Source organism: Muntiacus reevesi, chromosome X (genome assembly GCF_963930625.1).
Source record: "Muntiacus reevesi chromosome X, mMunRee1.1, whole genome shotgun sequence".
Classification (NCBI taxonomy): domain Eukaryota; kingdom Metazoa; phylum Chordata; class Mammalia; order Artiodactyla; family Cervidae; genus Muntiacus; species Muntiacus reevesi.
Genome location: NC_089271.1, coordinates 16526208 through 16551293, shown reverse-complemented (window position 1 = coordinate 16551293; position 25086 = coordinate 16526208). Strand labels below are relative to the sequence as shown.

Below are 25086 nucleotides of genomic sequence, written 5' to 3'. Positions count from 1 at the left end.
TTCATAATCATCAGAGCTATGATTCTTAACATCTTAGAGGAGGGGGAACAGTAACTCAGCACATTTCGATTATAGCTGACTTGATTCAGGGGCTGATACTCTCACAATCCTGGGGCAAGTAATAAATACTGACAATATCTCTTTGAGGGGTGGGAGGGGATCTTTAAAAATATTATTGCTAATAGACTATTTCCGAAAATCTAATACACTTAATGAATGACAGTGTTGAGGGGATTTCTGTCAAGGATGGCCCAGGGACATGGGGCTATGCCCCTTTTGGATAAAGGCCTTGATGATACTTGGGAATAACTTGGGAGTTGAAGGAGATCAAAGGAGGGAAAGATAAGTCCTATTCTGGCCACATGTGTTCGTGTGTCTACTGATGTACATGATAACCTTGTTATAAATGGACCGTCCCAGGAAGATGAGTACAGACATTTTCTCTACATCTGGAATTGCTTCAGGAGCCTTCTAAATATATTGGAAAGAGCGATAACAAAAAAAAACCATTTAGAAACCGAAGTGCCACACAGGTATCTCCCATCCTACCAGCCGCAAGTCTCCAGTACAGCACGCGGGATTCAGGAGCATAGAGCTGGTTTGCAAGATCTGCAGATCGATACCTCTAACAACCTCACAACTAGGAATGTTCACTGGCAAATCTTTGGTCTACGCTCTACACTAATGGAAGTAGAAGAGTACATTTTCTCTACAAAGTCCCATGAGTAACCCTGGACCTGTTCTCCCCTCAGGTGCAAGGAACGACCCTGGACATGAACAGGAGCCAAGTGTGTGAGGACGGAGATAGGCCTGCTGGAGTTCTTACTGGCCTAGCCAACTTTCTTCCCCTGCAGGTTTGGGAGGAGCTGCTGCATCTCATCTGCTACCAAGGATCGTGTCTAAAAGCTGCTGCTGGGGTCTCAAAGTTGAGCAAGCTTCCTACCATCACACTCCCGTGCAGCCACAATTTCAACTCCCTTGATTAGAAGTATAATACTCACTTCATATCACAAATGTATAAAAATATGGCAGATAGTGTCATAACGATACTTTCTTAAATGATTATATTTATAAAACAGACAGATATTTATCATATATATATTTATATATAGAATAAAATACTCCTGATGCAATATATAAATGTTACTGTTTAGTTTTTATAGAAACTACTGTAGCTGTCCCACTGCTTCACAATGTTCCAAACAGCTCAAAGTAACTTTACATTTAACAGAAAAGGAATGATTATAACAGTACAATATTAATTAATTATAAATAAATGTTACAAACCCTATCAAATATGGAAGTTTAGAAAACAATTTAAGACATACAGTTAGGTCATCCGCTAACCCTTCAAAGGGATACTCTTGGATTACAACAAACCCCACATTTAGTCTAGGTGGAAACAAATCTGTGGTAAGGATATCAGTCAACACCTATTTTTCTATCACTTGCAGTGCCAGAACACATCCTGGCTTTCCCAAGTTCAACGGCAATTGCACTAAAGCTGGAACGTAAGGGGGAGAACCTGGCAAGAATGTCTTCTTCCTCAATGGTACGCTATGCATTCTCACACAAGACTTGTGGGGACTGGTGATCCCTAAGGAACTCCTGTGGCTCTAAGATCCCTGACTAGCATTTGTGGCCGTGGGGAGCCAGCTGGCCCCACACATACAATATTGCACACACCTTCATAAAGCTGAAAATACTGGCTTACCACTCTGGCCCCGCCCATTCCCCCACCCACCCCACCCACCCCTCCCCTTCTAACTGGATTGTCCCTGTCCCCTCCCACCCCCACCCCCTTTCTCCAGCACACATTACAAGGCTGTCTCTTTTAAATCATTCAGATTTGGCATTCTGGACCGATTTGTTCTGTTATAAGGGTGCCCATTTGGCCCACTCTTGGCACCCAGCTGTTCAGAGTAGGAAGGCCCCTCTGTGGCACTCCGGGTCACAGAGGACACGTGCCAACCAGGGTCCATCTGACCTGGCAGCTGGAGGGCCGGCCTGCCCTTTGGTGTTGGCTCCTGCCGGATGTTACTGCTCCCGCCAGAGGCCTGGCTCAGAGGGTGAATCCGAATTTCTGAGAAGGAATTTTTGGCTTGTTGAGTTGTTAAGGGCTGGAAGCGGGGGTCTGAGGAAGCCGGGTGATTTGAGGCTGAAGAGAGATGTAACAGCTTGCGCAGTGATTTTAATGGCTGGCTCTGAAAGAAAAGATGAGGGTGCATGTAGGGTTTAAGTTAGAGTAGACCTGAAAGGTGGGAGGAAATGGAGTACAGATCTGAGATGACTGTGTGGAGTTAGGGAGGGTGCGTGTAGGGGAAGAGGGGCCAGTCCAGACTTATCTGTGCTTATGTTCTTCTTCAGAAAAGATGGAAGTTATTTTTCTTTAACGAAAAAGCTTAGAAATGTAGAAGAAATCTAGAGCTGGTGTGGTGAATGATCCAAGGCTTAGGCACCTTGTATCTGGCTGCACTCCATCTTTATGGGAGGAAGGGGGGAATCTCCTGCACCAACCAGCAAGAAGAAGGGAAAGAAGGGATATGCGTCTCCCTTTGCAGAAGACTTCCTTCCCAATAGCTCCACAGAAAGCTGCTGCTTAGGTTTCACCTACAAAAAGTCAGCCATTTGACCATATCTACCTGCAAGAGTCACTGAAAAAATGTAACGTCTCAATAGGCAGCAACATAACTCTGCTAAAAATTGTGTATCCCCTTTTCTTCTTATCTCCTCAATTTCCCCTTTCCCTTGGCATTACAAAATCCCAATGGTCCCTTTCTGCTCTCTAACTTGTTTTGGTTTTCATTATGTTTTGAGGTGGAGGTAAGGTATGGGCACTAAAAATGCCAAGCACAGAGAAATGAGCACAAGCCCTATAGACTCTAAAACACAGTTCACTCATGGGAGGGTTTTGATTCCTAACAGCCTGTCTGTTGTGTGCTTGGGGCTGAGGCCCCAGGGGGTGCTGCACTGGGAGGGGAACTTCAAGGCAGGAGGAAGGGTCCTCCTCTCCCTTTTGTCAGACGTGACAAGGTCACCACCAGAAGAGGCACGGGAAAGCACCCTGACATTCACGGCCTTCACCACAGAACCTGACAAATGGACCACAAGCATCTCTGGCTGTCATTCCTCAAAGGCCTTAAGCCAAGCAGAAGGTTAATAATCTCAAGACACACTAAAGATTCGAGGGAAGATGGCACTGAAATCCAGGGGCTTGAGCACTGACTCAAGGAGAAGTCGCTCCTGGGGAATTGTCCTCCCCGTGGCCATTCAGGAGTCTGTCCAGAAACCTTCTGTGATGTCCATGGTGGGTGGCATAGTACACACAAACTCTAAGTGCTCAAGTGTGTCTTCTGTCATTTTTTCATGAATTGGTATGATAATGCAATGAGATTTGTGGTGATTTTTACAGCCTTGATGACGTTTAACTATTGAACAATAGTTCAAACAGAAATATAAAGTTACCTGAAAAGTTTCCTGGCCAAAGAAGTGGTCATACAAAGAAGGTTCTAAAGCCCTGTACTCTCTCTCACTCTCTCTCTTTTAAAATAAATTAGGAATAGGACATCACTCAGAGCCTTGTGTTTTTAGGTTGGATACACATCCAATAACTAGGGTATCTGGTTCCCTATAGTCTCTTCACCACCACTGCACCCCTCCCCCGAGCCTATATACATTACAAGCAGAAAATATAAATGGTTGGGCAAATACGATCGAAATTTAGGGAGCTCTTGTCAGCAGCTCTAAGTAACAGTTTATAGTTAGAGAAAGTAAACAACCAACTTATAAAAACAGAACCTCCTCCTCCAAAGCACAGACATCCATGGTCATTTATAGGCACAAGTAACCTTATAGCCTCTAAAGCTCACAGTTCAGAGGAATAAGAGATTTATAAAATACTGAATACAATTGAAAACAAGTTAGATTATGTTATTATGCAATACTGAAGATATACAATATTTTAAAATTTCCAATCAAAATAGTTTGCTTCAAGGAGATAAGACCTCAGTTACATGAAAAATTTATGGATTCAGTATCTGGCTTGTATGGCAGGGAAATTATGGCATACAAGCCATATGCAGGGAAATGTGACTACACATACTGTCTAATACGCGGTTCCTAATGTGAATGTTTGCCAGTTTTCTATCAAAACTAGTATAGATTTCAGAAGCTTAAAGAGTCTTCCAAGAAAGTGTATTATATCTGTCTTTCAAGGTGCAGTTTGTAGGCTACCACCTTTAATAAACCCTTAATGCTCACGCTACCTCCTCTTACCCTCCCTCACATTTTATGGCACGCTTCACTGTTACCATGAATTATTGTTATCTGTGGATTTTCTCTCTCTCCTAGGCTGCAGGGTGTTTCTGGGCTGGAGATGTATCTTATTCAGTTCTCCCCTCAGGTGAAAACTAACAGAAGCTCCCTTTTTCCCCATTAGGACACGGGTCACTGAAGCAAGATTCATCCAGACTCCTAAGATGCATCTGGCTATCACTGAGGGTATGTTCTGGGGAGACTCTCAGCCTTGCTGTAACATTGAAAGGCTAAATTTCTCAACCCTGCCCTCTCTTCAGGAGAGACCAGTCACTGCAGAGTCTGAGAGTCTAAGAGTGATGCAGGCACCACTCACTTGGGTCTGTAGATCAGAGATCTTCTCAGGACGCCACTCCTTGGGTCTGCTGCTCGGGGTGCTAGCAGAGTGAATGGCTTTCTGTAATGTCAGAAGATCAGGGCCGTCAGAATTGGGCACCTAGAGCAGAATACGGACAAGGATTCAATAAGCACACAGGTAAGCCTCATTAGGATACGCAGCCACACCCAAGAGGAGAACGAAAGCAAATCCGACCAAACCAAAACTCAATCCCCTCCCCTCCAAAGAAAAGACTCAATAGGAAAAGAAATCAAAACTTTCCCAATGTTCACAATGCAAGTGATGCTAGTTAAAGTCTGCTGCCCTCTTAATAATTTTCCCTGTGGTAGGAAAAATTGGCAGATGTCATGCAGCTTTGTTAAACCTCAACCCTTCAAGCATTCCCATGCTGTTAGTTTTAGTCGCTGTAAGAGAGAGCAGTTAAATTGGGCTTTACCAGGAATTGCTGTCGTATCCTCATTCCATATTGCAGTTAGGTTATGAACCAGTTCAATAAAACAAAAATGTGTTTCTGCTGGGAAAATGATCCAAACACTGTGTTTGGTGGTGCCAAAGAAGTCTAGCAGGCTTTCAAGGATAGCAAAGTGAGAAAGTATGGTTTGAATCATATTCCCAAGACAATGCCCAGGAAATTTGGGTCTAGCATTATACACTATGAAAATGCTGGAAATTTGTGCCACAAATTCCAGATAAATGCAATTGGTCCACTCACCGACTTTGGTGAACACAGGAGAGTAACGCCAAATGCCAAGCAAAAGCCCTGGCCTTCAACTAAGTGACCAGCAAAAGCTAGAGCCAGGCAAGGAAAGAGCAAATCACCAACTAACAGAAGCTGTTTTTTCATGGAGCCTGCAAGCTCACTCAATTTGGTCAATTTAACTTGGTTTCAGAGACACAAACTGCTAACCAAGTGTTAACAAACTTTGTGAGCCAAACAAAAAGACATTTGTTAATTGTAAATGTTAATCGAATTCTTTACAGGAAATAAGGGATTTCATGAACACTGTCTGTCAACAACTGGCTAATGAGACAACCCAAACTAGCCTTTCACTAGTTGGTTGTTTAATAGCCCTTTATGCTTCAACCTCCTTAACTGATTCAGAAATTCCAGAATGTCAAAGAATTTATATCTCAGTGAATTTATGGAACTGGCTCAGGTACTTAACTAGCACAAAGAGAATATGACCCCATGAAAACAAAAGACATGCTGTTGTCATCAGTAAAACAAGTTTACTGGAGCAGAGTTCAGGGCTACCATACGTAAAAATGGGTACCATGGGTGGAGTGACTACAGGAAGCTTTTTCAAAGAAGAACTATGCTTTAAATGATTCTTTGAATTAAAAAGAGGAAAGAGGGATTTCTTGATGCTTGGATTCTCCCCGTTGGTGGAATCTGTCTGCAATATAAGATACAAATAAACTAATTGCCAAGGAAAAAAAAAAAAAAAAGGTGTTCTTATTGAAAATCCTAGCCCTTGGATGCCCTCAAATTGCTAAATATTAACAGTCACGGAAAGAATCTCTGTGCTGTGTGTGCATGTAGAGAGGTTTTGTGTCATTTCTCACCTGGACATGAAGATGCCAATAATGTAAATTCAAGACATACAGAAACTTCTATGTGTATAAAGAACCTTTGGACAGGATCAATACCAATAGCAGGAACGTCTCTAGAGACTTACACACATATATTCACATTCAGTTTATAAGACATTTAAGGATTTATTTATTATCAGAAATATGACCGTTATAAAGAATTATATTTAAAGGGCTATCAATGAACTTCAATCTTTTCCCAATCACTTAAGCAACTAAATAATCTCAGGTAATCCACATATCTATTTAGAAAAAAGAAAAAGATACTGCAAACCTTTTTGAACGTGGTCAACTCTTAAGCCAGAAAACATCACTTGGAAGGGGAATGTATCAATATTGCAGGATTCTACTGTTGAGGAAGAAGCCTGGCTCTACACTATGAGAAGTATTCACCCCATGGAAAATAGCTGGCATGATGCAGAATATGCCACAAAAGTAAAGAAAAAGAAAGTTCAATCTTCAAACTGAAGCATGATTACCAGTTGAGATACTAACTAACTAGGGTACAATTACCAAGTTGGCAAAGTCACCATATGCTCTGAGGGCTTATGTAACTGTCTGAATGTGGAACTGAAGCCAGATTTCCCAAGGCGGCTTCCAGATTTGCTTGAGTCAAAGTAGGCTCCTTTACAATACTGAATGATTTTTTTGGCATGACTTTACCCTGTTTTGGATATTTCAATTGTGAGAGCACCAGAATGTCTGTGAAGGTTCAGATCATCTTTTACTGGTGTGTCTGAAGACATTCAAGAAAAACAGCTCATAAGGTTTTCCTGTTCCCAAGATAGGGATCTGTGAAGAGTTTAACTTACATGGCTAAGGAGGCCACAGGAGAGCCCTCAGATATGTGTATGTATGACTGATTCACTTTGCTATTATAGCAGAAAGTAACACAACACTGTCAATGAACTATACTCCAGTTAGAAAAAAATAATAAAATAGAGAAGCAACAAGGATATTATTATAGCACAGAGAATTCTAGCCATTATCTTGCAATAACTTTTAATTCAGTATAAACTGCAAAAATACTGAATCGCTATGCTATACACCTGAAACTAATATAATATTGTAAGTCAATTATATTTCAATTAAAAAATTTACATTAAAAAAAGAGAGCATTCTCAGGAACAAGCAGCAGGAGGCGCTCCACACCTCCTGGTGGGACCTTGGCAGGGACTGAGCTGGGCCTGCTATCCAGGAGAAACCACCTCCAGCTCTCCAAACTGACTGCAACTTCAGGCAGGTCACAACTTGCCTGGGCAGTTCCTGTATCAGTAAAATAAGGGGGTTAAACTAGATTTAAGATCCAGAGACTTCTCTCTGTGCACTGGGTATCAGGTTTCCATTTTGTCCAATCTTGTGCAAAGGCCACAATGCTTTAAGTCCTTCAAAGTTCATTTACCTAGGTTTCCTTTTGCTGAGTTCTAACTAGTGACCAAAGAAAAGTTGAATTTAATTCTGTTCTAATGCTTATTTGAAGGAGGCAGTTACCACAATATCAAGCTTAGGAGCCTGTGGTCTGCCAGGAAATACTACACTGAGTGCTCTTTGGAAATCTTACTTTAGATATCAAAGTCTTTAAAACATTTTCTTTCCTATTTTAATTAAAAAAATGCAGAGGTATAAAAAACTTGTGGTTTGGAAGGCTTAAGTCATTATGACCTGTGCATAGATAATTTGCAGTTACTTTACATATCAAAAATGAAAAGTATGAAACCCTGAAACAAGTAAGTTCAAGTGAAGAGTATGCTAGAGAATAGTAAATATCCTATGTACCCTAACTTACACTATTTAAACATCTAAAATTCGAACTAGATCCTGAGTAACAGTTAACATGTACACACTTGACTCATGCCATGGTGAGCCACAGGTTTAATGCTGGTCTAAGGCAGACATCAAAAGCTAAATCTATAACACAAAAACACCTTTAATTCCTGTGTCTTGCTACTTTCATTTAATCAACCAAAACAATCTCTATGGGCCTGAGGTTAAGAACCAAAACAATCTCTAAATAATAACAATAGTGGTTAGGAGGAGGTAATCTAAATTTAATATTCATGATGCATAAATATGTTCCACAGATAATAAAAGCTTTATTAGCACTGTACATATTTTAAACCTCACTACTTCAAATCAGGTCTATTTTGTTCATCTGGTTTAAACAACACATGTAGTTAATATGTGACTAAGTGACATCTTGATTGGACCTTCTACTTTAAGTGAGTTTCAGTTAGAAATGTAGCCAGCTTTTTTTTTTTAAATGGACATTTCAGAAATATTATAAGCCATTAAAATGAAGATAATAAAATCTGTGTAGTAACATGGATACTGTGTGTATGTGTGATAGAAACACTATTAGAAAGTCAGAATACAAAATTGTACTAGAATGACTACTATTATTTAAAGCAAACTAAAAAACCACCTTCTTTCCATAAACATGCACAGGCTAAAAAGCTAGGAGGAAATACACTAAAATCTTAATACTAGTTGTGATAGGGTGGTAAGATTGGAAATTATCATTTTTTTTCTCAATTTTTCTGACCCTTTTTTCTAATGAGCTCATATTTATATTATAATGGCATCATAAATTTAACAAACAAGTAAGATGAATGACCCCATGGACTATAGTCTACCAGGCTCCTCCATGCATGGAATTTTCCAGGCAAGATTACTGGAGTGGGTTGCCATTTCCTTCTCCAGGGTATCTTCCTGACCCAGGGATTGAACCCAGGTCTCCTGCATTGCAGGCAGACGCTTTACCATCTGAGCTACCAGGGAAGCCCAGTAATCTAGAAAGGCTTTTATTAAATCCTTACTTCAAATATATTCTTTGTTACTATCATCTATCTTACCATTACTTACCATTGAGTCATAATCCTAGACTTTTCAAAATGGAACAGACCTCAGAAAAACTGAGTCTAATCTATTCATCTTAAAAGATGAAATCAATGAAGTCCATCTGAGAACGTCATTTTGATTATGCCTTTTTCCTTTTTAAGTAAGTGAGAGTCAATCATGTATGAAGTAAAACCAGAAACAAAATAATTAAAAATAGCCAACTCAACCCTGTCTAGTATCAAAGGTGTCATAAACCAAAGCACGCCTCGTGTGGTGAAGATGTTCTCACTGGCCTGGAGGCCTGGCTTCTCCATGTGTTCTCAAGTCACTATCAGCAGAATCCATGCCTGGTTCAGTGATATGACATGCATGCTTTCATGCAGCCAGCCCTTGGTTCAGGTGGAGGACTCTCAGGAGATGACACTCATTCCACTTCCAAGTTCAGTCACAAGATAAACATGTCCTCCTACTAAAGCAAGCCCTAAAATGTCAAATGCTAGCTCCTGCCTGTGACTAGGCAGCCCAGAAATGCACTTGTCAACATGGGAATCAGATAACCAGCCAGGGGAGAAAAATGAATGATGGTTAGTTAAGAATTCTAAGATTTAAACACAAACCAAAACCATTTCCTAAATTTTCATGTATTTTTAACCCTCAGAGAGAGAGAAATCCTGCAGGTTCATAACTTTTACATGAATATAAATCCATACGGATAAGGTGTTTACTGAAAGAGGGTTAAAGCATTCTCTTTCATCCAAATTAAATTTCTCCTATTCCTAGAGGTTCTGTTGAACCTAGAAAAGGCTCTGTGGGAGGAGGAAGTTGTATAGAATTTGAGAAAGAAACATATAAAGTATATGCATATCAAGTATCAGTAAGAAAATAATTCACTTTGATTGCATGTACAAAGTGTAAAGATCCCACAGACTAATGCAGACTCGTATGCCATTGTAAATAGAAATTGGCCATTTACTTACTGTTTGAGATTTCTTCTTTTTCTTTTTCATTGACCTGAAAAAACCTTGTTTTTCCTTTTCCTTGAGTTGTTCAGAATGACTAATGTTTTCAGGACTTTTCCTAAATGGGAAGACATTTTTATCATATTGATCTCTCAATCATTCCCCTACCATTATATGACAAATATAATGAAGACTAAAAATGCACACCAGGTTCAAAGAGCCATGAAGAATCAAGCACGTAGTTAAAGAACCTCTAAAAAGCACAGAAGGAACTGAATATCATGAAGCATGGTTAATGATTAGCCTTTGGCAAAGGCTCACTTGAACTAGCAATTTGAACATTATTATAAATGATCTGTAACTATGCTACAGGACCATTTTCATGCTGTTGAAAACCTGAGGATTAGAGAGCCTGAAAAGCACATGTTTGAGGGATGCCTTTTCTGTATCCCTCCAAGGGAAACAAAAACATTTTCAGTATCTTCATTTTTCCATTTACCTTTTAAAAACCAGCTTAACAAGTTCATTATTAGTGGCTTACCAAGGTACTGAACATTAAAAAGAAAATCAATGCTGCTACAGAAACCTTACAAATAAAATTAAAAATTGCCTGAAACTGGAAAATTCCTTTATGAAAATTTTATATCTATATATTAAAACTAAATAAAAAGTACATAAGGTAAGAAAAAATAGAGACAGGATAATGCATTAATACAAAGCACTCTTTTGGGAAAAAAGCTTCTGACTTAAAATAATGACTTTAAGCTTTGTATCACTGACACCACCAGGTATTTTAATACAAATAGGAGGTATTAAAAGAGAGCAAACAAGTCACTGGCCCCAAGAAGTTGACTACTTTTATGTTAACAGAGGCCCTATGTTACTTAATTTATGGTCTTAAAAACAACTGGAATGGTGTCATTCTTGAAAAAGGCACATTCCATGGGCCCTATTTTGAATCTGAACATCTAGATGACTGTGGAAAACCATTTTCTCAAATGACTGAATTCCTTCTATTAGCTATTCCCTAAAATCAAGAGTAGAAACTTTAAAGGTGACAGAATTCATTGATATTTATGGTTTTAGAGGACTGAACAGTGAAGTTACTAGAACATCTAAAAAATATGAGCAAACCAGCATCCTTTACTTGATTAAATCTATGTGAAGGCAGTAAACATTTATATAATCTATTACAGATCCACATGATAGAAAACACCATGAAGCTATTTTTAAAATCACATTGTCACAGAATTTTCACTAATATGAAGGAATATTTCAACTATAATACTAAGTGAAAACAGCAGAATTGATTCAAAACTTTCTATAAGAGCCCAACTATTTATTTTTTAAAGTCATATATGTGTATATATACACAAATTTTTTATAAAGCAGAGAGAAATTAAAAAAAAATCTTAGTAGTTATTTCTGGATAGTACGATTATTGGTGATTTGCTGTTATTTCTCTTTAATTTCAACAACAAACATGGACTAAAAATATAACAAAAAGGTTTACAGAACAGAAAATTCATTTGAAAAGCCAAGAACTCAAGATCAAAGACCACAAAGGAAACAATTTAGAGACAAACAGACAAAAAACAAGAAGTAAAAACCATGACTGTTTGAAGGAGCAAGGGTCATTCGTTCTTAAAGTGTTTAGCCTAAAAGTTAATGGAAATACCAAGGAAGTAAAAACATGTACTGTAGGCTCAAGTGTTCCTGAAACTCATTAGGAACTACAATTTTAAACCTCATTGAGACTTTCAAGCTCTGAAGTTAAAGTTTCATAATACAACACATCCAATAAAATAATTAGTATTGGGACTCAGAATAATGCGTTAACAATTTTGAAAGTGAGAAAAACTTCAGACATGATGGAATGAGTGAGAATGAAATAGTGAAATGTTAAAGATTCCCTAAACTCAATGCTGTAGTGCTGGGAAAAAACACTCATCCTAATGACAGACTGGGCCTATTTGGTCAGTTTCTTATGACAAGTACTTTTGACATTAAGGAGATGAAACCCTTGGATGGGGTCTAAATACAGACTGCCCTTAACTAAATTCCAGGCCACAGCATTCAGTTATGTGAGGGTTCTAGGAAACATAGCAGAACAGTGTAAGTAGTTGCTGGAAACACATAAGTACCACTATTAGAATTGAAAGAGGGTAGTCTTTCCCTTTTCCAGGGGATCTTCCCAACCCAGGGATCGAACCCAGGTCTCCTGCATTGCAGGTAGATTCTTTACCAGCTGAGCCACCAGGGAAGCCCAAGAATACTGGAGTGGGTAGCTTATTCCTTCTCCAGCAGATCTTCCCAATTCAGGAACTGAACTGGGGTCTCCTGCACTGCAGGCGGATTCTTTACCAAACTGAGCTATCATGGAAGCCTGAAAGAAACCTCAGAGAGCATCTAATCTAACCAGTAATACTATTTTTAATGATTTGTAACTTCCAGAAGTTAAAGCATTATATGCTTATAATACAGCTCATGTCCTTCCATACTGGAGTCTGCACATAATCTAGAAGCACAGCAGAGTATTTAACGGGAAGAAGTTTTTACTAATCAGAATTAAAGTATAAATTAATTAATAATAAAGTATAATTAAATTAAAGTGCTTTCTGCCAACTGAGGAAATCTTTAAGGGGCCCACATTCATCATGACCACATCCTCAGGATGGGAACAGGCGTTACTATAAGAATGCTAATATTGGTATGAGAGGAAGTGAAGGCTTGAGACACCAGCCCTAGGAAGAAGAAGACTGTTCAATAAAATGAAAGTGAGAGTATGGGGGCGATGGGGGTACAGTACTGAAAGAAAAGGAGGAGCAGGACAAAAAGCTCGGAGTTTGCAATTCCTTGTGTCCCCAAATCACAGTTGATGAATCAAAGACTCTACTCAGGGTCTCTTCAGAGGCACTGGATAAACTAGAGTCTGGGGAAAGGGGAATAATGAGGAAAGTATCCTCAAACTGGAGCCATGGAGAGGCAGTGGGGTCAAGATCCAGGTGGGAAAAGATTCCAGGGGCCAAAACAAAAAAGAAAAATAAATTACCCTTGAATTAGAGGATGAAAGCTAGTAGTAAAGTGTGAGTGTGCATGCCTCACAAAAAGAAAGACACAAAAGGAAGTCAGAGAGAAAGAAAGAGTGCCAGTGGGGGAGGGAGGGAGACAGAGAGAGAAAAGGGAGAGGGGGAAGCTACACTGAAACATACACATACAGAAAATTAACAGAGAAATCGAAGGGAGAAAAACCTGCAAGAAAGACTCAGGGATTGAGAGAAGCTGCCTGGAACTCAGGCACCTATAAAGCTGTGTGCTGTACAAATGAATGAAAAAAAAGGACTTGAACATTTATAACCAGTACTGCACCCAATGGGTAAGAGTGAGCCCCGTGACTTAACCTCACTTGTGAATTCTGGACCCTGTTATTGATTCTGCCTTGTTAGGTCAACAGTTGTGTGCTGAGCTGAGCAAACTAACTATACAGGCAACAGAGGAGCAGTGCAAGAAAAGGGCAAATGGTCACCTAAGCCTCAGGGACAGGAGCTCTGAGAAGGACCACTTAGCTGTCACTTGGCATATTATCCAGGGCTGAAAACACAGCGGGGGTGGGGGGGGTGGGGGGTGCAGCAAACATGATGTGGGGAAGAATATCTGTATATGTGTGTGCTGGGGGAGAGGGGTGGGTAACAATAACAGTCTCCTTCCTGAATAGTCATGGCACTCAAACATTATCTAACAGAATAGCTACTATTTCCATAAGGGGTTAAAAAGAAAGAGGATTCAAAAGAAACACCTAAAAAAAGGAAGGAATGAAAACCAACTGAATCAAATCCAATCAACATTTATAGAGTACTCTTGTATGTGCCAGGATCAGTGTTAGGTGTTGGAGATACAGAGAAAAACTAAAACAAGGGGTGTGACCTCAAGCTGCTCACAGACTCAAGGCAAGTGACCCACCAGTTAAGACAGAGGGCCAGGGAGCTCCATTATAATCCCCTCAAGAGCAGCAGTGAGAAGATGCATCAAAGAGAAGCTGACTGTGACACTTTCCCTGTCACCTCCTTCCCCCTGCCAGTGTGACTAGGGTCAGTCAGCTAACGTCTGATGGTAGAAAGTCAGGGACTAATTCTACAGGAATAATTCTGTACGTTATAATGACAATAAAGGATACCAATGTATTCATAACTTTACAAGAAGAGAAAGCCTGGGATTGTGCAAGTGAGTGACAGCAATTCTTCACTTATCTTAACTACTGGGATTTCTAGTTAATTTGGTTTATTGTTTAAGTGTCAATTTTTAACCCAATTTTGACAGCAGTCTTTCTAAACACTTTGTCTTTTCATGGAAAGTAAGAGCAGCCTATTTTAAAGATATATACTCTACCTGGATATCTACCCTATGTATGAAACCATAACGGCCAGAAATGACTTTCCCTTTAGAGCATTAGAAAAGTCAAACTACCTCTCTTCTCTCTACAGTTAACTGTTCAGGATCCTTCTCTCTCTGCACACCGTATTGTTACCTGGGATTATTTCTTGCCTGACAACCTCAGTGCCAACTGACAGAACTCAACATAGAAGAAGAATAAGCAGGCTCACAGGGAGGGTGGAGGTGTTTTCCCATTACTAAAGATGATCAATTGACTGTATTAACCCTATTTTTGTTGTTCTGAAATGTTTTGGCTTATCTCCCAGTTCTTAACTGGATTCTGGACAGTTGAGATGGCCAGAATAACAGCTCTGCATATTATACTACACTATCATTTTAAAGTATGATACAGTAGCCTGACTTATCCGTTGCAAGAAATGTGTGCCCTGTACACATATCCCATTCTCGAAAGAAACGTAAAGTACTACTAACAAGGAGAAACAGACTGCTCTTAGGACAGTGATAATTTAGGAACAGCAATTCACTATGTCACCATGGCAAGGCTCATTCATGTTTTGTAAAAGTTATCAAATGGCACTCACTCTCTCAAATATAAATATGGTGAACCAATGAGAGATCTTGTTCAAGAAAAAAATCCAAGACAAGTCGAGCTTAATGGATGACTTAGATTAAGTTGGATGCGATGCATGGGGGAGAAGTATCATAGCAGCACTATCATGAGGGGCAGTTAAGAACAAAAGGATATATCCAATTCCTCCCTGGAAATTCTGGAATTCTCTCAAACCTCATAATAGCAATATCAGATGACTTGATGAACACCTGTCTAAAGTTCAGCATCCCAACTGTGCCTCTAATTCTTTTCAAAACAATTGTTTTTAGGTTTCTACACATATCCAGGTCTATTTAAACTGATTATCAAAAAGTCAGAAATAATATGCTGTTAAGACTGTGAGTCCCACATTTAGATGTAGTTTTGATCTAACCTATCTAATTTTCATTCACGCTAATCTGTAATCAACGCTCTTTTAAACCATCACCACTTCATTATGCAATGACCAAGATGAAACACAATTCCATCTGTACTTCTGTATTCTCACAACTTAGACACTATTCTCACAGCTTGTCAAAACCACTTGAAAACTGTCAACGTCGGTAACTGGGGTTGTACCTATCTGTGCTCTCCAGTTAATGTGTAGATCTTATCTAAGTTATGGAGAAAGACCTCATGGAAGTTCTTCAGGAAAGTTAAGTGGAGAGGAGGCACCTGGCAAGTCATACTGAAGTTAGAGAACATTAAAGGTAAAAACTGCCGCTGTTAATGTTAACAAGTCACAACGGTGCCAGGCACTGCTCTAGAGGCTTTTGATGCTTTACTTCATTTAACGATCATATATATTGCATGAGGGAAGTGCTATTCTTAGCCTATTTTATAGACAAGGAAACTGAGGGACAGAGAGCTTAAATTCACATGGCCAAAAGGTGACACTAGTCAAGATATCTCATGTCCAGAGTCTAACCTCTGAGTCACTAATGTTAAAACTCTCATTTTATAAATAAGGCGATAAATATAAAATGTGCTTATAAAAGAAAAAGTATTTATAGCTTTAAGAAAACCGTTTTTATTACTGTAAAAATAAGTTCTTTTCCCTATAGGGCACGGTAACACTGAAACCTTGATATTACCCTGCCAACAGGGTCCAAACTGTATGAATTCTGGCAACAGCAGAGACAGAATCTGACAGATTGGTCTCATTCTCAATTCAGTGCTTTACAGTGAGGCACCATTTTATTCTCTTGGTGGAGAACTTAATAGCTCTATGAAAAATATATAAACACCCCTCACATCTAGATTCTGGGAAGTCTTTCTGGGCAGCTGAGACTATAAAGTCTACATTATTAAAAATATAGTCCTTACCCCCTCAGACAAAATCTGCTAATGAGACTTGATGTGTGTTATAATTCTCTCCTTAAATTTTTATTACACATGACACAAAGATTAAAGGATAAGCAAAATTGGCACATCATTTTGTTCTCTGACTACCAGTACATTTTTGTGGTACCACAAATGGTTGTTCTGTTATTTTTCTTTTCACCCTGACTGAAAGTCAGGTAGCACAGAAGTAAAAGACATGAGCTTTAGAGTCAGAACCCATCTGGGTCTAGATCCCGGCTCCCTCCTCCCTGGTACTTGCTGTCCAGCACCAGGCAGGCTCCTTACCTTTTCTAAGCTGCAGTTTCCTCATCTGGAGAGGAAAGGCTACCCTACTTCAAAGGCTGATTGTGAGAACTGAGTGAGACACTGCACACCAAGGGCTAAGCAAAGTGTCTCCTACATGATTCAACAGCAACAAGTGGAGAAGACAGCAAAGGATGTCAATCATGTCAGAAGACGACGATGGAAGACTTATGAGGTATGCACTGACCCAGGGTATTTTTTTCTTTTACATGATATTTAACATAAATGCTGAACATTTTGAAAGAGACCATTACAAATAATGACAAATCACATTTCCCTTATGAAACAATCTCTCTTGAGAAAGAAAGGCCTAGTAGGAGAAAGAATGCTAAACTGTTTATCCAGAATTGCTGTGAAATCTCAAATCCACAGTTAGAAAAAAGAAGAGTAGAAACAAGCTAAAATACCCACCATGGATCGAATGTTGGCTGTCTTTTTGAGTGGTTAGTTCCAGAACTGCTTTCTGATGGTAGGGAAGAAACTCTGGTTGACACATTATTTTCATGGAAAGAATTGTCTGGACGTGGAGATGGCACTGAATAAAGAAAAGGTAAGCCACTGACGTACTCTTTTGATCAAAGCACTTCTCATATTGTTCTACTGCATTTCTCTCAAACAAACAAAATAACAAAAAGGTAAGTCAAAATCCTCATTTGCCCTTCATAAAACTTTTGTGTTTTCTGAGGATGGAGGCATTCCAGGGAACATTCTCTCCCTCCCCCCTGCCCCAATTGCTTATGACAGCAACTTGCAAGGGTCAATTGACTCAGGCAATGTATATTCAAGACATAAATTAACATAACAGTTGATAAACTGGAGAACATCTTAGGAGATTTCAAAGTATGAATATGATCCCCACCTCCCCATATTGACAATCACTTAAGTTGAGGCTTTCTTACATCATAGACCCAACTATGTAGAATCTATTCTTAGTCTGAAGTGATTCTTAACAATATGTGTGCTGTAATACACCAACTACAGTTTAAGACTTGCCACTTGGGAGGTGACATATCAATTTTATATTTTTTTAAACTCAATTCCAAAGAAATGTGATTATTTGCACAAAAATACTATTTTTCTCTAAGTATTCAATCCAGGAATAAACAAAAAGACAAACCATGATGTTTGTGAGTAAATACTTTTCTGTTTTTCTTTGGGGGGGGTAATCATCTTTGTCTGTCAATTTCTAAGCTTGGTCATAAATCAAAGTATATTACAAATTTCATCACAAAAGGAATACACAGGCTGTATGTAAAGACAAATGATACCATTTCACTTGACTCTTGGCCGGCAGGAGTGAAAATGGGAAATATTCTAAAAACATCTGTCATTTCAATGATACTACTAAATCATCATCCAGTTAGATTGAGTAGTATCACTGAAATGAGAGATGTCTCCAAATGTTTCACCTAGTTAAATCTTTCCTTTCTACTTCTGGACTTTCTAAAATAATAATGTTCTACTTGCCAAACTCTGAAATCAATTACGAGGGGCTTTGCTGATAGTAATAAATTGGCAATCAAAATAAAACTGTGTTCCTTGAGGTCAAGGACTAGTTAATTAAAAACTTAGTTAATATCTTAATATTAACATATACTCTCTAGACATCTATAGACTTAACATGCGTGTGATCCATTTTGGAAGTAAAACTTCCAGTGAGAGATGAAAAGACTTTTGTTTATATGTACACTATAATACTTCTGTTTTAATTAACTTTAATCTGAATTAAAATTTTAGTCCCATAAGATTCTAAAGTAACCATGACATCAGAAAAAAAATATTAAATGCATCAAAAGGTATATAGAATGTCTTATGCTCTTCTTCAGTGTGGGGCTAGGAGGGAACAGAGTAGCTTAATCAGTCAATATATATTTAGGTCCTGAATAACACTTGTATGCATTTATTTAGCTCAGATTCCTACCTAAAATGACCAAGCAGTTGTCCATGTTCCCTACCAATTTCTGCCCTTCCCAGCTATCCTCCCAAATCAATAGAATCATGAGAAGTTGGGCCTCATGGACCCAGGACTTTGCCTGTGCCCTGGTGGGCTTGCTGTCTATCTCCCAACTAGGGGCTGGGGCTCCTGGGGGCCCCCATTCTATTACTACATAACTCCTTAAAGGGGATGTCTTTCTCTGTCAATCTCTCTTAAATCCATTCAGCCCCTGAAACATTTGTTACAATTGTCTGTTAAACATCAAAACACAATTTTAAGGTCATGCAAGTACACTTGAAGATTTTCTGTCATTCATTCAACAAATATTTCTGAAACTGCCAGGTAGTGTCCTAGTCAATGAGGGTAAAAAAGGAAAAGGTAAAGGGCCTTGTAACCTTGTGAGAGAGAAAGGCAAAGAAGCCATATCATTGCTGTGTGTTATGTTAGAGACAAAGGACCATGAGCAGAACAAAGAAGAAAACACTTCACTTCATCTAGGTGGGCAGGGAAGCCATCACACTGCAGAGGACATCAAAGACGACTCTCAAAAGGGACAGAAACAAGCTGTCTGAGCATCTGGAGGAATGCATTCAGGTCAGAGGAGGGCACGACCTGTGTGAGCAGCAGGGGAAGAGCTGGAGAGAATAGCAAGGGCCAGGCACAGAAAGTCTAAAATGCCATCTGAGGGAACTTACATTTTGTCCTGTTGCCAATGGGAAGCCACTCTTGGCAGATGAGAGAGAGAGGACTGGGGCTGGGGGCGATGCATTGCCCTGTTGTCTTTTTTTTCCCTGTAGCATTTACTATCTTTTAGTGCTCTATGTAATTATTACATTTAGTATTGTTCTCTCCTCATGAGAATGTGAGCTCTGTGAGGGTGGAGACCTTTGGCTGTATTGCTCAGTGATGTTCTAAATTAGAAGTCTCAGGCACACAAGTGACATTGATAAATATTTTATGACTTAATCGAATGAGTGGTGTGGTTACAACACAGCTTCATAAAGATTAGTCCAGGGACCATTTTGATGGTGACTTTAGAGACAGGGAGAGCTGCTAGGAGGCTATTCAAAGAAATCAAGTCAGAAGCCACAAGGGTCTGAACTAAGACAGTGGGACCCAAGGCAGGAAGATGTGGTGGAAGGCAGCAGTACAGGTAAGAATGCCACTGACCGGAAGTCAGGGCACTGGAATGTAGGGGAGTGTGCGGCCTGGAGATGTAGAGAGGGGGAGAGAAGAGAGGACCCGGATGGGTGCTAGGAGCTGGGTTTACCTCGGTAGAAGCTGCCAACTCTTCTCGGAACAGGATCATTATACAGGTGTCTATTTTCCTTGGGGGCGGTGCCATCATCAGAGTGGGGGTCATGATACGCGCCACCCTGAGACAAAAGGTAAACAGCAGAGTGATGATGATGCGGCCTGTGCACTCAGAGCAGTACCTAACTGATCTATAATTTACTCTGGGATCTATTTAAGACAAAACTCAGAATTATGGCATGAGGAAAACTGCTTACTTTGTAAGCCAGTTCCAATTATTTGTGGGAGACTAGGTATGGATAAATCTTTTAAGACAGACTGTAATGATTCCGAATGACCAATCTTTATAGACACGTTCTATCAGGAACGGTAGCCACTCTAGAAGATTCATACCTCAGACTTCTGCCGTGCATGAAATGAAGAGGTGCCTTCTCTGGAGGACTCCTTAACAGAAGATCGTGCCACAGTCATCTCTGGAGGGAGTTGCTCCCCGGGCTGAAAGTCAAAGTTAGAAGGATTTATGAGAGTGTCTTGTTCCTAGGGATGAAAATCACCTAAATTGCCATGGGTTTTATTTGGTATAACCAGTACCTTAACTGGCTAAAATTAAAAATGTGAGTTGGTTAAAACACAAATTGTCCTGTAAAAGAGTGAATCATCTGACGAATGTAAAATATGTCAAACAAATGTCACACAGATGGAAAGTGAAATTCTCATTAAAGTTAATGCAAGCAGGGAATGAATTACTCTGAAAATAGTTCAATTAATTATTAAAAACAAAGAAAATCATCCTCCTAATATCTAGAAAGCCATGGTTCTGAGCAGCATTCAATTAGAAGAGAACCAGAGGTTCTATTAGTTAATCCAAAATATCTCTAGCAGACTTTAGGCTGAGTTCTCCAAAAAGAACTACAGATGCAAAAATATTTTTCATGAAGGACATGTATGGCAGATTCAGATGAAAACAAACGTTCTTTGGATGGATCAAGGAATTGAATCAGCACCCTCAATAATTTCTGTCTTAAAAATCCCCTAACTATTGTAGTTTATGTACTTATACTTCACGTATTTTCTTAACAATCGCAACAGCATTCATCTCCAGAGACACTTCTTCTTTCTGTCAAGGAAGTGAATCACAAGCTAAGAGCAGCCTTGGTCCACAGTAGTGTTCATTGAGGGAAAAAGTATCCTCAGAAAAAAAGAATTATGGAATAAAATTACCAAGCCATTCAGAGGAGTTAGTTGCATTGTGTATCTGTATATTATGCACAGAAAGTATTATCTTGAGCCTTACACGACGTGTCAAAAATAGTTTATTTAAAATTTAAAATACGATTCTCTCTTTCTCTCCCTCACTCCCCAAATGTACTACGAAAGGACTCCGGGCAGGAAATCATTCAACGTAGCCTCTCTTCTTCCTACTTTGTGACAAGATTTCATTTGAATTTTATCACCTGCATTGTTTACAAAAGCCTCTAGAAAAGTATCTTAGAAAATAAATGACTTACACTTAACCTAAACTCTAAGTGACAGAGCCAGTCCAGTGCCCGTGCTCTTGAAGGTGACAGTACTTTTCAAGAGAGTGATTCCCATTATTATTCCCAGTTTCAATTACTTGTCAAGCCGTCTGCCATCTTTGTGCCTTCAAACTTGTACTTTCTTGCAGTTTGGCACTGCACCTCCCGAATTGGACCTAAAATTCAGTAACAGTTGGATCTGTTTTTAGCCTACAGTTACTGTTTCATAATGAGCTTATTTCCACCAGGGTCATGAAGCCTTTTCTCTAGCAGTCAGAGAGCCAGTCCATTTGTCCTTTCTCCAAGGTACAATTTTTTATTTTTCTTACTTCTTCTCTATTTACACTGTGCTTAAAGTTAACACACTTTACTGTTTTTGACCTCCATGTACATCTATGTGCAGCTGCCAGACTGCTAGAGATCCCTTCTCTCTAGAGAGGCTCCTCCAACCACTGCTCTGACTCCAATCATGACATCTCCTGTCTCTTCTCACCGGGGCCCGAGACAATCTTCCAACCTAATGGAGAGCATCTCTGCATAAGGGCCCAGGGTCACACCTCAACCTTCACATGTCGGCGCGACACAGTGTGAAAAACTCTGGCCTAGAGATCTGGACATTCCCTCAACATCCCAGCTCCACCCTGAACTAGCTGGATAAACTTAGGCAACCCACCCAACTTCTCAGAGCCTTAGCATGCTCATCCACGCAATGGAGGGGTTGAATTAGATGACTTCAAGTCCTCTCTTCTACTCTGAAAAGCAGCTCCTAGGAGAGAAACTTTGAAGTCTTCCTTTTTCCTATATTCAATCCTTCCATTCACAAGTCCCAGTTCTATTTCCGAGGAGCCTATAAGACTCATTCTTTCTCTGTCTTTCCACTGGCACTGACTTAGACAACATGTTCTCCTCACCTCATGCTTGGGTCTACATCTTGCATTTTCCCACTCTAGGCACATGGCACAAGTTGCAATCCCACCATGCTACTTAATACTTAATATCTCAAGTACCCTCCTTCTCTTCCAGATAGTCTTTTTGGCCCTCCCTTGAGCCTCTTTCCTCATGCCCACTCTACTTTCTTCCCCTGGTGAAGCCCCCAACATCTTCAAAGTTTCTGCTCAGATTCCACCCCTACTCCCTGGGGGCCTCCCTCAGTCCCCCTGCTGGGCCTGTGCCACCCTCCTCCGTCCCTGCACTGCAGCTCCGGCACAGCACTGGCACGCAGTCTCATAGCACTGTCACCACCTATGTGTTGGCAAGTGTCATCCCACCACCCGAGCCCATACATTCTAAGAGGACAGGGACCACATCTTGATCTTTCTAGTTAGAGCCTATCATGGTGCTTAGCTCAGTAAAGGCCTAAATACATCTTCATCCTTCAACCAAAAAACCTGTCTCCACATCTGAGATCCAACAAGACCTCCAGTTGCTCCAAAAGCCATTTCTGATTGCTCCTGCTAACAATGGTCTCTCCCCATCCTCAAGTACTTTTTATAGCCAGTGCCATAGAAATCTGGTTCTTAATTATTTCACTGTTATCATGTATAATTTAATCTTCCCTAAGAGAAGATAAATTTCTCAAGAGCAAGAACCTTGCCTCAGACTCTTTTAAGTTGCCAAGGATACCCAGCATACAGAAGGTATTCAGTGTCTCAAGAATAGCCCCCATCATCCCAGAAGCAGTAGCAACAAACTAAAACCTTTACTCTGTGCCCAGCATAGGGCACACAGTGCTTTATACACCGTGTTTAATGCTCACAACAACATTCAGATGAGGAATCAAGGCACAGAGAAATCCCCAGATATAGAGTTTAAAGCAGAACTCAGATACAAAACCAGGTCTGCCTGGCTTTCCAGTCCAAACTTTTAGCTTTTAGTTATTGACAATCTCCCTCTCCCCAGTACCCATCTTGCTAAGCTTCCCACTGCAGAGTCCATTTGTATTTGCTGGAGCTTTGATACACACTGATAAGCCTATTTTTGTATCCTCTAAAAAGGGAGTACTTTTCCTACATAATACTCCTTTCTTCTTCTACTGTTTTTTCTCCACCTTCATGTCTTTGATGCAGGTGAATGGTTCATGTCACAAAAATGTAATTTTAAAAATATGTTTTCTATGAAAAGATGCTCAACATCACTCATTATCAGAGAGATGCAAATCAAAACCACAGTGAGGTACCATCTCACGCCGGTCAGAATAGCTGCTATCAAAAAGTCTACAAATAATAAATGCTGGAGAGGGTGCAGAGAAAAGGGAACCCTCTTACACTGTTGGTGGGAATGCAAACTAGTACAGCCACTATGGAGAACAGTGTGGAGATTCCTTAAAAAACTGGAAAAAAAAAACCAATTGGAAATAGAACTGTCATACGACCCAGCAATCCTACTGCTGGGCATACACACCAAGGAAGCCAGATCTGAAAGAGACACGTGTACCCCAGTGTTCATCACAGCACTGTTTATAATAGCCAGGACATGGAAGCAACCTAGATGTCCATCAGCAGACAAATGGATAAGAAAGCTGTGGGACATATAGACAACAGAATATTACTCAGCCATTAAAAAGAATGCATTTGAATCAGTTCTAATGAGGTGGATGAAACTGGAGCCTATTATACAGAGTGAAGTAAGTCAGAAAGAAAAACACCAATACAGTATACTAACGCATATATATGAAATTTTAGAAATATGGTAACAATGACCCTATATGTGAGACAGCAAAAGGGACACAGATGTAAAGAACAGTCTTTTGGACTCTGTGGGAGAAGGCGAGGGTGGGATGATTTGACAGAATAGCATTGAAACATGTATATTATCATGTGTGAAACAGATCGCCACTCCAGGTTCGTTGCATGAGACAGGATGCTCAGGGCTGGTGCACTGGGATGACCCTGAGGGATGGGATGGGGAGGGAGGTGGGATGGGGGTTCAGGATGGGGGACACCTGTACACCCAAGGCTGATTCGTGTCAATGTATGGGAAAACCCACTACAATACTGTAAAGTAGTTAACCTCCAATCAAAATTAATTAATTAATTTTAAAAGATATGTGTTCTGTTACAAGAATGCTACTTCTTTTAAACAGGTTAGTGTCAATTCTGGAGTCTGAAGATCAGTAAGATGGAAGGAACATTATGCTAAAAACATTGAGATGTAATAACAATCCAGAAAGACTGAAAATTAACATCTATCTTGGCCTGGAGTTACATTTACCTACAGTTCTGGATAAATTTAAAACTTTTCAATTCAGTTTAGATATTGAGTAAGGTATTAGCAAAAGGGTTTGATTTAAGCAAATGTAGTTTACAGAGATCAGAGAAAATCTCCAAGAAGTCACACTGATTTTTGAAAAAATTACCCAGATAGCTGATGAATTCTGTAAAAATAAAAATAGGATTCTCTAATGCAAATCAAATCTACAAGATGGTACTACCTTGCGCTGGTCAGAATGGCCATCAATAAAAAGTCTACAAATAATGGGGAGAGTGTGGAGAAAAGGGAACCCTCCTACACTGTTAGTGGGAATGTAACTTGGTGTAGCCACTGTGGAAAACAGTATAGATGTTCCTCAGAAAACTAGAGTAACAATATGATCCAGCAATCCAACTCCTAGACATATATCTGGACAAAACTATAATTCAAAAGGATATGTGCATTCTTATGTTCATAGCAGCACTACTTACAATAGCCAAGACATGGAAACAACCTAAATG

The 25086-nt window shown here is 39.7% G+C and overlaps 1 protein-coding gene across 3 annotated transcripts in view; it reads right to left on the bottom strand.

Moving 5' to 3' along the window:
• Nucleotides 1–1811: 1811 nt before the first annotated feature.
• CDKL5 (cyclin dependent kinase like 5) overlaps nt 1812–25086 on the bottom strand; it is a 171481-nt gene continuing 148206 nt past the window's right edge. For 2 of the 3 annotated variants that reach the window (XM_065915344.1, XM_065915343.1), the window contains 7 exons: nt 20253–20354; nt 19876–19981; nt 17081–17204; nt 10060–10159; nt 5926–6048; nt 4631–4750; nt 1812–2204 (listed from right to left, as the gene is read on the bottom strand). In XM_065915344.1, the coding sequence (XP_065771416.1) occupies nt 1818–2204; nt 4631–4750; nt 5926–6048; nt 10060–10159; nt 17081–17204; nt 19876–19981; nt 20253–20354 (1062 nt within the window). In that variant the 3' untranslated portion in view covers nt 1812–1817. The remainder of the gene's footprint in view (nt 2205–4630; nt 4751–5925; nt 6049–10059; nt 10160–17080; nt 17205–19875; nt 19982–20252; nt 20355–25086) is intronic. The other variant, XM_065915345.1, reaches the window with a different exon arrangement.